Raw genomic sequence first — 17907 nt, 5'->3', positions numbered from 1 at the left:
AGCTCTGTTTATTTCTCCAAAGACACTACGTGACTTGCTGATTATTTCTAGAATTTTCTGTTTCTCTAACTCACAATCTGTAGCATCTCCAGTATCATTTGCAATTTGACCAGATTTTCAGGACAGCCCACTTGACAGATACTCCATCCCTATCCTAAGCAATCATTGAAACATCATCACTGTACTGAATGGCATCAACAAAAGGCACTGCAGTCTCACTTCCTCATCCAAGCTACAGCAAAAGCACACCCCAAACCCGTGACCTCCACCAATGATAGGGCAGTAGGTGCATAGAAACACCAGCACCTCCATGTCACATACCAATCTGAACTGGAAATATATCACTCTCTTCCAATGTCAGAGTCAAAATTTACAACCCTTGACCACAACAGAGATACCTTCACCAAAACAACTGCAGGAATTCAGAATGGTAGTGCACAGCATATTCTCAAAGACAGTTAGGATCTAAACCACACTGTAGCACAACTCAGTTTACAACAGAATACATGAATTTTGTCACTGTTCTTGAGCAGCTGCACACAAATCTAGCATTGATATGGTTATGCAGAAAATGCAAGTTGCCAGGATACCAATTATTAAAGTTTATACCTTCTCCTTTTACTTTGTTAGTTTGAAACTAAATCTCTTACAAATGTGCTTTTTATTTCTTGCATATTAACGCTCCAGTCCTTTGTAATTGCTTCCACCCCAATGACATCATTTATTTAGTTCCGAGTTCTTAACAATCCTAACTTTCTTTACCCAATCATGACCATGCTTGAACTTGAGGTATTAGCACCAATATTGTTTGGCTTAAAAAAAGGAAATAGGACTTGCTTCCTACCCTTTAAATATCAACCATTTAAGTATTAAAAGCCGGTTCAATCACAATGTGCTGATGCTAAATTAAATAAATTAGGACATCTAATAACATCTGCTTTCAGTTAGAATTACTGTTCTACTTTGAAGTAGCAAGGCAACAGTAGCTACCTAGTTCCTAACAGCATGTCACCTGTACATTCTTGATCAGATTAGCAATTGTTAGATAAAATTTGAAAGATATGCAAATTTATTGATAGGTTTGATGGCAAATCATGTACATAAAGACTTTTAGAAGGATTGAATAATTTGAAACAAATGAGATATAAGATACATAATGTCTTTAAAATTCCTTGCATTAAAAACAAAGGCATGAACCTTTCATATGAACTCATTTTCACTGCTGGATAGGTCGATCTACAGTAATAAATAAATAAATAAGCAAGTCCCAACTCTGGCAAATTTAGTTCACGTCTACTAAACACATATACAAACCCATCATTTAACATATTTCAAAAATTAGAATTCAATTTGTCAGGTCGAAATGGACACAATCTCACAGGCTCTCCACTTGGCCTTGGACCACTTGAATTACAGTAATACCCATGCCAAGTTGCTGTTTATTGATTACAGCTTTCAACACCATTCTGCCCTCAGCTCAAAACCCTTGCTCTCGGTAACTTACTTTGCAACTGGATTGTTGAATTCCTCATCAGGAGGCAACAGTCAATGTGGACTGGTATTAACATCTCCTCGTTGTTGACAAACAACACAGGCGCACCTCAAGCTTGCATGCTCGGCCCACTGCTCTACTCTCTCTATACTGATAGCATTTTAAAAGTTCCTAAGTGAGCACTTGAATTGCCTAAGCATAGAAGATAATAAGTCAAGATGGAATTAACAAGGAAGGTTACCCACTGATAGGCGTGGTCATGGTGAGGTTAGAGCCATGCTGCAAGACTCTACCACTGCTATCATTTACAGATCAGTTACCTCTAATAAAGAATCAAAGAACAATGATAAGAGGGCAGAGGATCAGTGAAGTGTTGGTGGACAGAGTTACCTGGCAGCAAGTCTTCAAACCCTTCATTGTTAGCTACTTCAGCAACAAGCTTCAAGCAGTATTGCAGAGCAAAATTCTTCCCTTTATCTCAGAAATAAACAACATCCCTTCCAGGCAAACTAAACTCTGAATTACTCAACTATTCCCAGTAATTGATTGTATTGAACCACAGAATGTTAATCCCACCTTCTTTCCTATATAGTTGCTCGGCTACAATATTTTACAACTACTTTGTTCGTGCACTGTCATCTGCATTCACCCTGGATCTTTAAATTGTGTTCTTACAGATACATACTACAATGTTTTAAAGGCAATGAACTCACATTAGTGAGGTGGGATGAAACACTGAAATAATGTGCATTTGATCATCACATAAAAACATACCTTTTCTTGTGAAACAAACTTGGGACTTCTGCAATCAACGGAACAATAAGAATGGTCATAAGTAAATGTTTTTATCCTCTCTCGCCCAGAATCACCTGAACTTCCTTCTGGAATCTATAAAGGGAGAAGAAATGAGCATCTAATTACAATTTTTAAACTATAATTGTTTCAAGATTTAGAGGCTATGTAAAATTTAAAATAAAAACTGATACTTCTAGTGGCGATCAAAGTAGGGTTAAAAACATTTTAATTCACATTTACCGTAATTGAATCCAATATTTAAACACATTTCAGAAAATAGTCCACATTTACCTGGAACACAAAGTTCAGCAGAAATATGTTACAAGTTTGAGAAACGAAATTTTTTATACTCAATTGGAAGTACATTAATTTTGGATATAAACATTTTTCACCTTAGTTCAACATAACCGACAAAATAATATATTTTTTGAAACCAATCAGCAGTGTAATATTTTACAGTGAACATCAAATCCTTTTCTGGGAAAAAGTGCTAGCACTGGATTGAAGCTACTCTGGTCTTCAATACTAATAAGAAAACTGGGATATAAATTATATAATTTACCATAGGAACATTCTCGACATTTGTTCTACACATCTTTGACCTTGCGGTTGTACGTGGCATTTCTTTCATGTGTCAGCATCATAACTCAAATTTAAAATTGGAATTCTTGCTTATTTACTTATTACTTTCCTGCAAAGCTGTAGAATTTGAGAATATAATGGAGGCCAACAGTTCTAACTAAGAGCCATATCATTCAATCTGTCCTTGTATGAATGGGGTAAATTAGGGTGTTACCTGTCTGGTTCACCACAACATTGAAGGCTTAATGACACTAGCACAGAGCCTCCCAACATGGTAGCAGATTCACCTGGGAATGTACAGCATTTTATTTGTCCACTCAAACATTGTGTTAATTTGCAGTGTAACAGAAGATGAATCCAAATGATATATTATTGTTCTGCTGTATGAAAGGAGAAAATATAAATCTCAAAGATGTCAGGTATAGAGGCTTTGGAGAGGGTGCACAAGTTTCATTAGGATGTTGCCTTAATCGGAATGTAGGGAGATAAGTAGATTATTTGAGGATCAATGAAAACAAGGATGGTTGTTATACCTTCAAGTTTGTGATTGTTGTCTTGTTCCCTTCCATGTGTATGATACATTTGGCATCCAAATCTTTTTCTCTGCACAAAATAATGAAGTTAGTAAGTAAATGACACAAAAGAAACTATTAAAACATAAAGAATGTTCTGCTCTAAACAAATTTTACATCAAGCAGGCAACCATTTTATTCCTAAACACAAGTTCTACAGATGCTGGAAATCCAAAGCAGCACACACAAAATGGAGGAACTCTGCAGATCAGGCAGCATCTTGGAAATGAATAAATAATCGATGTTTTGGGCCGAGACCTTTCTTCAGAACTGAAAAGTAAAGGGGAAGATGCCGAAATAAAAACGTGGGGGGGGGGGGGGGGGTAAGGAAAGGGAGAGGATAATTTGAAGGTAATAGGTAAAGACGTGTGGATGGGAAAGGTAAAGGGGTGGAGAGGAAATAATCTGATAGGAGATGAGAGTGGATCACAGGAGAAAGGGAGGGAGGAGTGGACACGGAGGAGGTAACAGGCAGGTAAGAAGTGTAAAGAGGCAAAAGTGGAGACTAAAGAAGAGGGAAGGGAGGTGATTTTTTTTACTGGAAGGAGAAATCGATATTCACGCCATCAAGTTGGAGGCTGCCGAGATGGAATACAAGGTATTGCACCTCCACCCTGAGGATGGTCTCACTGTGGCACAAGAGGAGGCCATGGACTGACATGTCAGAACAGGAATCAGAATTAAAATGTTTGGCCACGGGGAAGTTCCATTTTTAGTGGATGGAAGAGAGAACAATAATCATCTCATTTCCCACATTTCACATTACTCCCCCGATTTAGTTTTTAAAAGGTAACACATTGAAACCTTTTTCCTAGTAGTAATCGGTAAGGCCATAAGACATAGGAGCAGAATTAGGCCACTTGGCCCATCAAGTCAGCTGCACCATTCCATCATGGCAAAAGTATTATCCCTCTCAACTGCATTCTCATGTCTTCTCCCTGTAACATCTGATGTCCATAATAACCAGGAAACCATCAACCTGTGCTTTAAATATACACTCACATGTGGCATTGAATTCCACAGATTCACTACCTTCTGGCTAAAGAAATTCCTCATCATCTCCATTCCAAATATTTAAAACTGTGCCTTCTGATCCTAAACTCCTCCACTATAGGAAACATCCACATCCACTTTTCAATATTCAACGAGATCCCCCTCATTCTTCTGAACTCCAACAAATACAGACCCAGAGACATCAAATGCTCTTCATATGTTAACCATTTAATTCCCCACAATCATTCTTGTAAATTTCCTCTGGACTCTCTCCAATGTCAGCACATCTTTTCTTAGATAAAGGCTCAAAATATTCCAAGGACAGTCTGACCAGTGCTTTATAAAGCCTCAGCATCACTTACTTGCTCTTATAGTCTAATCCTCTCAAAATGAATGCTAACATTGCACTGGACCCCCCACAATTCATCTACCAACACAACTGATCAACAGATGATACAAAGCGACAGCTCTTCACACCGTCCTTACACACCTGAGGAAGAGGGATGCTCATGAGAATGCTGTTCTTGGACTACAGTTTAACATTCAACACCATAATTCCTTCCAGACTCAACTAGAAGATCAGAGACCTCAGCCTTCACCCTGCCTTGTGTAGCTGGATCCTGGACTTCCTATCAGATTGCTGGCAGGTGGTAAGACTGGGCTCCCTCACCTCTGCCCTTTGACCCTCAACACTGCCCCTCAGGGCTATGTCTTAAGCCCCCACTTTTACTCTTCATATACCCATGCCTCTGTCGCCACCCACAGCTCCAATCTGCTAATTAAATTTGCTGACATCACTACACTGATTGGCCTAATCTCAAATAATAATGAGGCAATCTACAGAGAAGAAGTCATCACACCTTACACATTGGCGTCAAGAAAACAACCTCTAACTCAATGTCACAAAAACAAAGGAGCTGGTTGTGGACTACAGGAGGAATGGAGACAGGCTAACCCCTATTGACATCAATGGATCTGGGGTTGAGAGGCTGAACAGCTTTAAATTCCTCAGCATACACATCACCGAGGATCTCATGTGGTCTGTACATACCAGCTGTGTGGTGAAGAAAAGCACAACAGTGCCTCTTTCACCTCAGACGATTGAAGAAGTTTGATATGGGATCCCAAACCCTTCTTGTGCGCATGTACCAGCCATGCATGCTGCCTGTTACAGCTGCTCCGACTAATTTTCTTACTTTTCCAATTTACGTTATGTTGTATTTTTTTTTCTCTCACGGTAACACGTCGAAGCTGCACCCTGTCTAACATGCTAGTGGAGAGAGTTTTATTCTGGTTTTTAAGGACTGGAAATATTTACATTCGGACATATCTCATTAGCGGAGCAGCAGTATGGTCACATTATTTATTCCAGGGACCAGCTGATCGCGCTTAAACTGGTTTAGCGAACAGAACGGCGGATACCCCTGCTGAAGTCTGGAGGAAAGCTCACAGAGGATGCAGATGGGGATCAAAAAGGCAAGGGAAGAGGACCGGGTCGAGACAACAAAGACTTATGGCGAAGAGGAGTTATGAGCCGTGTCTCCCCTCTCTCATTATGGGCAATGTGAAATCACTGGGTAATAAAATGGACGAGTTGACAGCGCTAGTCAGGAGTCAGAGGACTTTTCGGGAGAGCAGTGTTATGTGTTTTACTGAAACGTGGCTGCACAAGGACATACCCGACCAAAACGATTCCATTGAGGACTTCCAGACCGTTCGGGCCAATCGGAATTGCACTGAGAGCGGTAAACGTAAAGGAGGGGGCTTGCTGTTCTGGTTAACAACAGATGATGTAATCCTGGTCATATTACGATCAAGGAACGTGTTTGTAGCCCGGATATTGAACATTTTGCTGTTGGACTCCAGCCATATTATTTGCCAAGGGAAATCTCACATGCAATCGTGGTTGTTATGTATATCCCTCCCCCTGCCAACCCAACGTCGGCGTGTAACATCATTCACACCGTCATAGCCAGACTACAAACCCAGCACCCGAGTGCCCTCATTACCATCTCGGGTGACTTCAACCATGTTACCATGGCTAGAACACTGCCCAACTTAATGCAGTATGTGAGCTGTACAACCAGAGGGGAGAGGACCCTGGACTTGATGTATGCTAACATTAAGGATGCATACAGCTCCTCTCCCCTCCCCCCACTGGGAAGGTCAGATCACAACCTAGTGCATCTCAAACCCTGCTACGTGCCTCTGGTGAAGAGTAAACCTGCAAACTCAGGACAGTGAGGAAATGCATATGAGGCACTCCAGGGTTGTTTTGAGGTGACAGCCTGGCAGGCACTCTGTGAACCACACAGACAGGACATTGATGGGCTCACAGAGTGCATCACTGGTTACATCAACTTCTGTGTGGACTGCAGTGTTCCAGCAAGAACTGTCCTTTGTTATTCAAATAACAAGCCATGGGTAACAAAGGACATTAAGGATATCCTGAACGCGGCGTTTAAGGATGGAAATAGGGAGGAGCTGAGGACAATACAGAGGGACCTGAAAGCCAAGATCAGGGAGGCTAAAGACAGGTATAGGAGGAAGCTTGAGTGGATCCTCCAGCAGAACAACATGTCTGGAATGAGATGAGGACCATCACTGGGTTCCGGCAAACTACCAACAGAGGAGATGAAGGCAGTGTGGACAGGGCCAATGAACTTAACCTGTTCTTCAACAGATTTGACACTGTGACCCCTACCCATCCCCTACATGATTAATCTGTTGTTGGCCCCAACCAACACATACTCCACTCTCCCCTCCTACCTCTCCTCACAGCCCCCCACCTTGCTCTCATGACTACACCCCTCCCCCACCTGAAACCACCACAGTGGGCTTCACAGCTGAACAGGTGAGAAGACAGCTGAAACGTCTCCACCCAAGCAAGGCTGCAGGCCCGTATGGTTTCAGCCCCAGGGTGCTCAAAGCCTGTGCCCCCCAGCTATGTGGAGTACTTCATCATGTCTTCAACCTGAGCCTGAGTCTCCAGAGAGTTCCTGTGCTGTGGAAGATATCCTGCCTCGTCCCTGTACCGAAGACGTCACGCCCCAGTGGCTCCAATGACTACAGACCGGTGGCATTGACCTCCCACATCATGAAAACCCTGGAGAGACTTGTTCTAGAGCAGTTCCAGCTTATGGTTAGGCCACACTTAGACCCTCTCCAGTTTGCCCACCAGCCCCGACTAGGAGTTGAGGATGCCATCGTCTACCTGCTAAACCGTGTCTATGCCCACCTGGACAAGCCAGCGAGCACTGTGAGGGTCATGTTTTTTGACTTCTCCAGTGCGTTCAACACTATCGTGCTGGGTGAGAAGCTGACAGTGACGCAGGTGGATGCTTCCCTGGTGTCATGGATTATTGATTACCTGACCGGCAGACCACAGTACATGCGCTTGCAACACTGTGTGTCAGACAGAGTGGTCAGCAGCACTGGGGCTCCACAGGGGACTATCCTGTCTCCCTTTCTCTTCACCATCTACACCTCGAATTTCAGCTACAACACAGAGTTTTGCCATCTTCAGAAGTTTTCTGATGACTCTGCCATAGTTGGATGCATCAGCAAGGGAGATAAGGCTGAGTACAGGGCTACGGTGGGAAACTTTGTCACATGGTGCGAGCAGAATCACCTGCAGCTTCATGTAAAAAGGCTAAGGAGCTGGTGGTGGACCTGAGGAAATCTAAGGCACCGGTGACCCGTTTCCATCCAAGGAGTCAGTGTGGACATGGTGGACGATTACAAATACCTGGGGATACGAACTGACAATAAACTGGACTGGTCAAAGAACACTGAAGCTGTCTACAAGAAAGGTCAGAGCCGTCTCTACTTCCTGAGGAGACTGAGGTCCTTTAACATTTGCTGGACGATGCTGAGGATGTTCTACGAATCTGTGGTGGCCAGTGCTATCATGTTTGCTGTTGTGTGCGGGGGCAGCAGGCTGAGGGTAGCAGACACCAACAGAATCAACAAACTCATTCGTAAGGCCAGTGATATTGTGGGGGTGGAACTGGACTCTCTGACGGTGGTGTCTGAAAAGAGGATGCTGTCCAAGTTGCATGCCATCTTGGACAATGTCTCCCATACACTCCATAATGTCCTGGTCAGGCACAGGAGTACATTCAGCCATAGACTCATTCCACCGAGATGCAACACTGAGCGTCATAGGAAGTCATTCCTACCTGTAGCCATCAAACTTTACAACTCCTCCCTCGGAGTGTCAGACACCCTGAGCCAATAGGCTGGTCCTGGACTCATCTTCACTTGGAATAATTTACTTATTATTATTTAATTATTTATGGTTTTATATTCCTATATTTCTACACTATTCTTAGTTGGTGCGACTGTAGCGAAACCCAATTTCCCCTCTGGATCAATAAAGTATGTCTGCCTGCAAACTCCCTGCTTCCTCAACACCACCCGCTCCTCGACCCATTTTTTTGCATCATCTGCAAATTTAGCCACAAAGCCATCAATTTCATCATCCAACTCATTCACGCATAACATAAAATGAAGTAGACTCAATACCAACCTGGGCAGAACACCACTACTCACCAGCAGCCAACCAGAATAGGCCTCCTTTATTCCAACTCTCTGTCTCCTACTAGTCAACCAAGCTTCTACCCAAACTAGCACCTTTCCCATAATACCATGGGTTCTTACCCTGTGAAGCAGCTTCACGTGTGACACGTTATCAAAGGCCTTTTGAAATTTCAAGTAAGCAACATCCAGTGACCCTCTTTTGTCTATTCTGCCTATTATTTCCAAAAAGAATTCAAACAGAATTGTCAGGCATGAATTCCCTCTGAGGAAACCGTACTGACTTTGGCCTATTTTATCATGCACCTCCAAGTGCCCTGGAGCCTCATATTTAATAATGGACTCCAATATCTTCTGATCCACTGAAGTCAGGCTAACTTGGTTTTAGTTTTCTTTCTTCTGCCTCCCTCCCTTCTTAAAGGGTGGATTTGCAATTTTCCAGTCCTCAAGACCTATTGCAGAATCTAGTGATTCTTGAAAGGTCACACCTAATGCCTCCATAATCTCTTCTGCTACTTGTTTCAGAACCCTAGGGTGTAGTCCATCTGGCCCAAGTGGCTTATCTACCTTCACATATTTCACTTTTCCAAGCACCTTCTCCTTAGTAACTACACTCACTTCTGCACCAAGACACTCTCAAATTTCTGGCATATTGCTAGTGTCTTCCACAGCGAAGACTGACACAAAATACTTAAGTTCATCTACCATTTCATTGTCCCCCATTACTAACTGTCCAGAACAATTTTTCAGCAGTCCAGTATCCACTCTTGCCTCTCTGTTACTCTTTCTATATCTGAAAAAACTCTTCATATCCTGGTTGATAATATTGGCTAGCTTAGCAACCCATTTCATCTTTTCTCTGCATATGGATTTTTTTTTAAAGTTGCCTTCTGTTGGTTTTAAAAGCTTCCCAGACCGCTAACTTCCATACTTTTTTTTGCTATATTATATGCCCTTTCTTTTGCTTTCATGCTGTCTTCGACTTCCCTTCTCAGCCTCGGATTCTTTATCCTCTCTTTAGAGAACTCCCTAATTTTTTTGAACGCATCTATCCTGCAGCTTCCAAATTGCTCCAAGAAACTCCAGCAGTTGTCATCCCTGCTAGTGTCCACTTTCAATTAATTTTGACCAGCTCCCATCTCATGTTTCTGTAATTCCTTTACTCTATTGTAATACAGATACATCTGACTTTATCTTCTTCCTCTCAAACTGGAGAGTGAATTCTATAATATCATGTTCACTGCCTCTCAGGGTTCCTTTACCTTAATCAAATCTGGTTCATTACACAAGATCCAATCTAGAATTACTTTCACCTGGAGAGCTCAACCACAAGCTGCTCTAAAAAGCCATCTCATAGACATTTTACAAATGACCTCTCTTGGGATCCAGCACCAACCTGATTTTCTCAATCTACTTGCATACTGAAATCCCCCAAGACTATCATAACATTGCCCTTCTCACATGCCTTTTCTATTTCCCATTGAAATTTATATCCCACATGCTGGTTGCTGTTCAGGGGCCTATATTTAACTCCCATCAGGGTCTTTTTAATCTTGCAGTTTCTTACCTCTACCCACAAGGATTCTACATCTTCCAATCCTCTGTCATCTTTTTCTAAGGATATGATTTCATTTTTAACCAAAAGAGGCAACCCACTCCCTCTGACTATCTGCCTGAACTTTTGATACAAAGTGCACAATATCTTTGGATGATTCGCTCCAAACTATGATCTTCATTCAGCCATGACTAAGTGATGCCCACCCCTGACTGCGCTGTAAGATTATCTACCTTATTCTGTACACTGTGTGCGTGCATTCAAATATAACACCTTCAGTCTTGTATTCATCACCATTTACGATTTTGCCCCCAAGTTGCACTTCAATTCATCCCACTCACTATAATTTTGCCCTATCATCTGTCTGTCCTTCCTCACAGTCTCACTACATACTGCAAGGATATTGGTCCCCCTTGAGTTCAGCTGTCCTTTTTGTACAGGTCATAGCTTCCCCAGAGAGACAGCAATGATCCAAAAATCTGAAACCCAGACCCCGGCACCACTTCCTCAGCCTCTCATTCATTTGTGCCATCAATCAATCCTTCTCTAACTAGCTCGTGGTACTGGGATTAATCCACAGATTACTAATATTGGAATATAAAAATACTATGGAGTATAAAACTTGTATTACTTGCTGTGTAACCAAAACTATGTAGTCAGCCTTGATGTAGTTTGAACTTGCTATTTGCTATGCATGTACCCAATTTAGGAGAATGAAACCTTAAGAACATAGAAGATGGTGTGTTGGTGAGAGACAGCTGGGAGATGTGGACTGGAACATGATTAAGTCAATGGGACGTACGTGTGAAACTGGACCAGGATTTTGCTATAAAAAATGCCGTGTCCGAGGATCGGTGGACAATCAGCGACTAGCTCACTGACTGTCTCAGCTTTGATTTGCAAATTAAAGTTTAACCCTTCTTGAAGAATCTTCTGCGTCTCCTGGTCATTTGTGAGGCACGAAAAACCACAACACTAACTAGGAGGTCCAGTTGTTCAGAATTTTCTTTAATTCCCTATACTCACTGTGCAAGATTTCTTCCTCCTTTCTACACATGTCATTGTGTACCACAGCCTCTGGTTGCCCAACCTTCCTCTTAAGAATCATCTTCAGCCTCTGAGACATCCTGCACCTTTGCATCTGGGAGGCGACACACCATCCTGGCTTCTCCTTCACAGCCACAGAATCTACTCTCCATCCCCCTAACTATTTATTCTCCTATCACTGTTGCTCTGCCTGACTTTACCCTTCCCTGCTGAGCCTCAGATCCATCTATAATGCCACTGGCCTGGCAGTGATTGCTGTGCCCTGATAGGTAATCCCTCCCAGCAGAATCCAAAGCAAATACTTGCTGCTGAGTGGAATGGCCACAATGGAATCCAGCACTGACTGGTTACTCCCCTCACTTCTCCTGGTGATCGCTCATATTAACTGAAGCCTGCACTCCGGGCGCGACAATCACAGTAAAAGTCTCATCTATTTAGTTTTCAGTCTCCTGGTTGTTCCTGAGTGCATTCAGTTCCATTTCCTTGACCTTGTCAGTCAGGAGCTGAAGTTGGCTACAATTCCTGCAGATGGAGTCATCGGGAGACCATTATCCCACCATCTCATAAGAGCATTCCACGTGTCATTATTATCTACCTATCCAAATTGCAATAGTATTCTCACAAATTCTAAGTATTGATGGAAAGATTAACAATCATAGAGTTGGAGTTATACAGGAGGAAACAGTCCCTTTGCACCAATAGTCCATGCCAAACAATTGCCTTTATGAGCTCATACCATTTCTGTCTTAGGCCCAGATCCCTCCTTTTCACAAACCTATTCAAATATCTTCTGAATGTAATTATATCCATCTCTACCACTTGATCTAACAGTTTCATCCATATACCCATGACAAAACTCACTTCTCACATCCCTTTAAGTATTTCCCCTCTCACTTTAAACCTACGCACTATTTTTTAAAATCTTTTACTCTGACAAAAACTAATCATCCACTTTATCTCTATCCCTCATGATTTTCTAAATTATGAAAAGGATTCCTTACCACTCAACCTCCTGTGCTCCAGGGTAAATAGTCCCAACCTACCCAGTTTCTATTTATAACAGCAACTCTTAAAAGCTAACAGCATCCTTGTGAGTTGTTTCTGTGCCCTCAGTAGCTTAATCACGTCTTTCCTTTAGCACAGTGACCAAAATTGCACACTATTTTCCAGGTGTGGTCTCACCAACATCCAATACACCTGTAACATGTTGTCAACTTATGTATTCAATGCCTTGTCCAGTGATAGCAAGTACACCACATGCCTTGTTCACCATTTTGTCTTACAGCATCACCACTGTCAAGGAACTATGTATTTGTACTCTTAAGACTTTGTTTTACAACTTCCTGTGGTGAACTGCATATACCTGTCTGGACACGCCCCCTGCTGACTGCTCCTGTGGCTCCTCCCACAGACCCCTGTATAAAGGCGATTGAGGCCTGAGTCTCAGTCTCCAGGATGTAGTATGGTCCAATATCTCGCCTTTACGTCTCAGAGTGAGTTATTGATGGTGCATCACTTCCCAAGGCCCTCTCATCAACTGTACAAAATGTGCCCTTGTTTAATTTCACAAAATGAATCACTTTGCTATTGTCAGAGTTGAATTCCTGCATTTCAACTGTCCTGATTACACAATGGCTCAGACTCCATTACCGAGACTGGAGTTCAGGTGAAAATGAGAAGGCAAGACCAAGTTAAATATGTTTTTAAAATATGGCAAACCAAAACTTTTGCTAAATCTGTTTGCACCATATTATTTGTAATATACTGAACTATATAATACAAGGAATGAAACAGAGCTGAGGACTATCAAAATCAACTCCTAATTGCATAAAGAGATCCTACTGCATTTAAATGCAAATGTTCATTGAGGAAGACAGATGGGTACTATTTGTTAGCAAATTCCTTTAAATTGCATTAATATTGATATTAATATCCCAGCTACAGCACTTTAGGGTGCGACAAAGGCTTTCAATCCCAATTTAAACACAATTACAAAGCGAAATTAGTCATTTAATGAACATCAGTGGAACATAAGCAATTAAAACGCAGGATAGCAGACAAAACCAATCTCCAAAGACATTGGCATCAACAATCAGACCATCATACAACTGGTGAGGAACATCAGTTAAAAAAAACCCTTGTTACTCTCTTTGTTTTGCAATGATCTGCTTTAAAGCTGTCGGCAAACAAATGACTACTTCAAAACACTTCAGAATTAAATAAAATGCATAATCCAAGTAAAATACAATTGCCTGAACATGCATATCATTTGCAATTTTTATAACATTTGCATTTTAAAGTAGCTTTCACAATTTATGTAATCCCAAATTACCTTTCAGACAATTAACTTCTTATTCAAGTGCAATTATTGTTATAATCAAGGAAACATGGCAAGAAGTTTGTGCACAGCAAAGTTGAAAAAGAACCAGATAACTTGCTTTAATGATGTTAACTGAAGGGTGAATATTGCTAAGGAAAAAGGGAGAACTTCTCTGATCGTTTGTCAGACAATGCTATGAAGTTTCTACTATCCAAAGAACACTCAAGACATCCTGCTTAATGTCTCTTTCAAAATGGTTAAGCTTTCCTTAATGTTCCATTGATGATTTAAATTTAATTTGTAAAGAATATATGTTCTCGGCCTCTCCACTATTATAGGCATAAATGGCCACACAACTGGATATCCTTCAAAACAACACACTAATACCCAAGTCTGCTTCTTGGTTTTACAATGCATACCAAAACTTGTATCACCACACTTCCTTCCGACTCAAATTCTTGAGTAATCCTCTCTATATGCAACACAGTGGTAATGTCAAGAGTGTTGCTTTTCCCGGCTAGCTTTCCTATCTAGGTTTGATTCTGACTGTTAATGCAGTCAGTTTGGAGTTTGCACATTCTCACTGGACCACAAAACACTTTCTAAGGTGCTCGCTCCAATTTTCTCCTACATTTCAAAAACATGTAGTTTGGTAGGCTAACTGGTGATTGTAAATTGCTGATGTGCAGGTGGCTGTTGGGAGAATCAAATGCAGCCCAGGAGAGAATAGATTGCAAGGATATAGGTTTAGGATTAAATTAATGGTATTGATCTGATAACCAGCATGAATAGCTTCCTATGCTATTAGAAAATATGAAAACTATTCAGATCAATTGTAATCAGTTACATGATGTTCATCATACTTTTGCACATAAAGTACTATTCATACATCTCATTCCAAATTTGCTAAAAGACATTGTGCCAATCTCAACTTCAATACATTTTGTACAAACTGTAAGAACTTGTACACTATTCATAGTTGTGGTTATATCCATTGACAGTACAATTTTCTGTTGATTTGAATGCAACTTATACTAATACGAACTGGTTTATGAACATGTAATGTAAATTTTTAAATGGGCAATCAAATTAACTATAGCTGAAATCATAACATTTCAGATTCACACCCATCTTTACAATTTAGTACACCAGGACAAACTCCACAACACACATGTTTTGACTTGAGCCTAGGTTAAATACTACACATACAAGGAACAAAAGGAATAATACGCTATATAATAAGACCAATTTAATTTAAGATTTCTACTTGATTATTTACTGATGCTGGCATAAATGACTGCATTTGTTCATCAAAAATAGCAACAGCCATTATAGTCAATATGGTACTAAAACTCAAAATATTAAAACCCTAGCAGTCATCGGAATTTAGAACTATAGAACTATGTGTATGGAAGAATTAATAACACTGAAGAACTGAGAACAAAGCATTTAGCTCCTGTTCCCTTATAGAAACAGGAACTTGTACCTTCACTGGTTTATGTAAATTTCTCACATTCAAACAACTAAGTCTCTAAATTTCCATACAATTCTGATTTAAAACAATTAGGAGCAGTACTATCCTAAAAAAACATGTTCCAAGCTAATACTGGTATTATACTTCTGAGTTATAGAAAAGCTTTATACAGTTGGTTTAATTTAAGAAAGCAGAAGAGTAAATAGGGAACAATAGACCAATTGGTTTGACACAAGCAGCAGGGGTAAAGGTGGCATCTAGGAAGTGGTAACAGGACACTTCTAAAAACAAGTTGGCAAATAAGAAAATAACAATTATGAAATAATTTGCTGTGTATTTTTCATAATTTATGCTTGACAGATCTGTTAAAGATTATACTGAGATGTTAACAGAGTGATAAAGGCGAATAAAAGGCAACTAACACGTATGGTTTGAAAAGCCCTTTGACATTGTGCCACACAAAGGGTTTTAAACAAGCTAAAGTGCATGGAAGCACAGCTAGTCGACTGGTATGGATTAAGAATTGGTAAACAGACAAAACATTAGGAAACAAAGGGGATCTGTAACTCATTGGGTGCTATAGGGAACAGAGCCGGATCACAGCTATTCACGGTTGTTTACTTTTTAAATCCTTTTATTAATTTTTAAACAAACATAAATGAAACATGAATACAACGAGTTTGAGAATACATTGTTAATAGTTTAAATAAACATTCAAATAGATGACAATATATAACCTCCCAAACATGGTAATTGCGAACAAAAGTTTAAAAAAAACAAAAAAGAGAAAAAACGGACCAACATGGGCCATTGCATTATGTCAAATATATACAGTAGTGCCAATAACTCCGAACCTCCACCCAAATAATTAAGGATAATAAGAGTGAGGTTTAGGAAAAGACAAATTAACTCATATGAAAATGTTGAATAAATGGTCTCCAAGTTTCTTCAAATTTAACTTAAGGATCAAAGACAACACTTCTAATTTTTTTCTAAGCTCAAACAAGAGATAGTTTGAGAGAACCACTGAAATATAGCTGGAGGATTAATTTCTTTCCAATTCAATAAAATAGATCTTCTAGCCATTAATGTAACAAATGCAATCATCCGTCGAGATGAGTGGGATAAACTACTATTATCCACCATTGGTAAACCAAAAATTGCAGTAATAGGATGCAGTTGAAAATTGATATTCAGAACTGTTGAAATAATACTGAAAATATCTTTCCAGTAATTTTGCAAACAAGGGCAAGACCAAAACATGTGGGTAATTGAAGCAACATCAGAATGACATCTGTCACAGGTTGGATTAACATAAGAATAAAATTGAGCAAGTTTATCCTTAGACATATGAGCTCTATATACAACCTTAAATTGTATTAGGGCATGTTTAGCACAAATAGAAGAAGAATTGACTAATTGTTAAATTTTCTCCCACTGCTCAGTGGGTATAAGACAGTGAAGTTCTTTTTCCCATTCCTTCTTAATTTTTTCTGATACTTCTGGCTGTATTTGCATGATTATGTTATAAATGATAGCTACTAAACCCTTCTGACAAGGATTCAGAGCTAAAAAAAATTTCCATAATGTCCAATGGACATAGATTCGGAAAAGACTAACTCATTATTCAAAAAATTTCTAACTTGCAAATATCTAAAAAAATGAGTTTTAGGTAAATTATATTTATTGGATAGCTGTTCAAAGGACATAAAATTATTATCTAAAAATAGATCATGAAAACATGTTATACCTTTTGTTTTCCATAAAACAAAAGCTTGATCCATAAAAGAGGGCCAAAAAAAAAGTTAGATATTATAGGGCTTGATAAGATGAACTTATTCAAGCCAAAAAATTTACGAAATTGAAACCATATTCGCAATGTATGTTTAACTATAGGATTAGTTATTTGTTTATTCAATTTAGATAAAGAAAAAGGAAGTGAAAATCCTAAAATTGAAAACAATGAAAAGTCTTGTACTGATTTACATTCCAAATTTACCCATCGTGGGCAAGCTGCTATAGTCGATTCTTGTGTCCAAAATATTAAATATCGTATATTAACTGCCCAATAGTAAAATCTCAAGTTTGGCAAAGCCAAACCACCACCCTGCTTAGGCTTCTGTAAATATTTTTTGCTTAGTTTAGGATTTTTATTCTGCCACAGATAGAAAGATACTTTAGAGTCAATAATATCAAAAAAAGATTTAGGAATAAAAATTGGTAATGCTTGAAATAAATATAAAAATTTGGGCAATACTATCATCTTAATAGTATTAATTCGACCAACCAATGACAAAGATAATGGAGACCACCTGGTAACAAGTTGCTTAATTTGGGCAATTAAAAGTAAGAAATTAACTTTAAATAAATCTTTGTTTTTTGGTAATTTTAATACCCAACTAAGTAAAATAGTCTGTGACAACTTTAAATGGTAAATGTTTATAAATTGGAACTTGCATATTTAATGGAAATAATTCACTCTTATTAAAATTCAATTTGTAACCAGGGAAGTTACTAAACTGAGTAAGCAAGGACGAA

General features: G+C 39.7%; 1 protein-coding gene across 2 annotated transcripts in view; it reads right to left on the bottom strand.

Annotated features, from left to right (window-relative positions):
- Positions 1-17907, bottom strand: part of kif16ba (kinesin family member 16Ba) — a 171928-nt gene that overhangs the window by 134079 nt on the left and 19942 nt on the right. For both annotated transcript variants that reach the window (XM_059986193.1, XM_059986194.1), the window contains exons 2-3: positions 3403-3472; positions 2267-2380 (exon numbers count right to left, since the gene is read on the bottom strand). In XM_059986193.1, the coding sequence (XP_059842176.1) occupies positions 2267-2380; positions 3403-3472 (184 nt within the window). The remainder of the gene's footprint in view (positions 1-2266; positions 2381-3402; positions 3473-17907) is intronic.

Source organism: Hypanus sabinus, chromosome 12 (genome assembly GCF_030144855.1).
Source record: "Hypanus sabinus isolate sHypSab1 chromosome 12, sHypSab1.hap1, whole genome shotgun sequence".
In the NCBI taxonomy this organism is placed as follows: Eukaryota; Metazoa; Chordata; class Chondrichthyes; order Myliobatiformes; family Dasyatidae; genus Hypanus; species Hypanus sabinus.
Note: the sequence above shows the minus strand (reverse complement) of the source record. Positions and strands in the feature narration are given on the sequence as shown.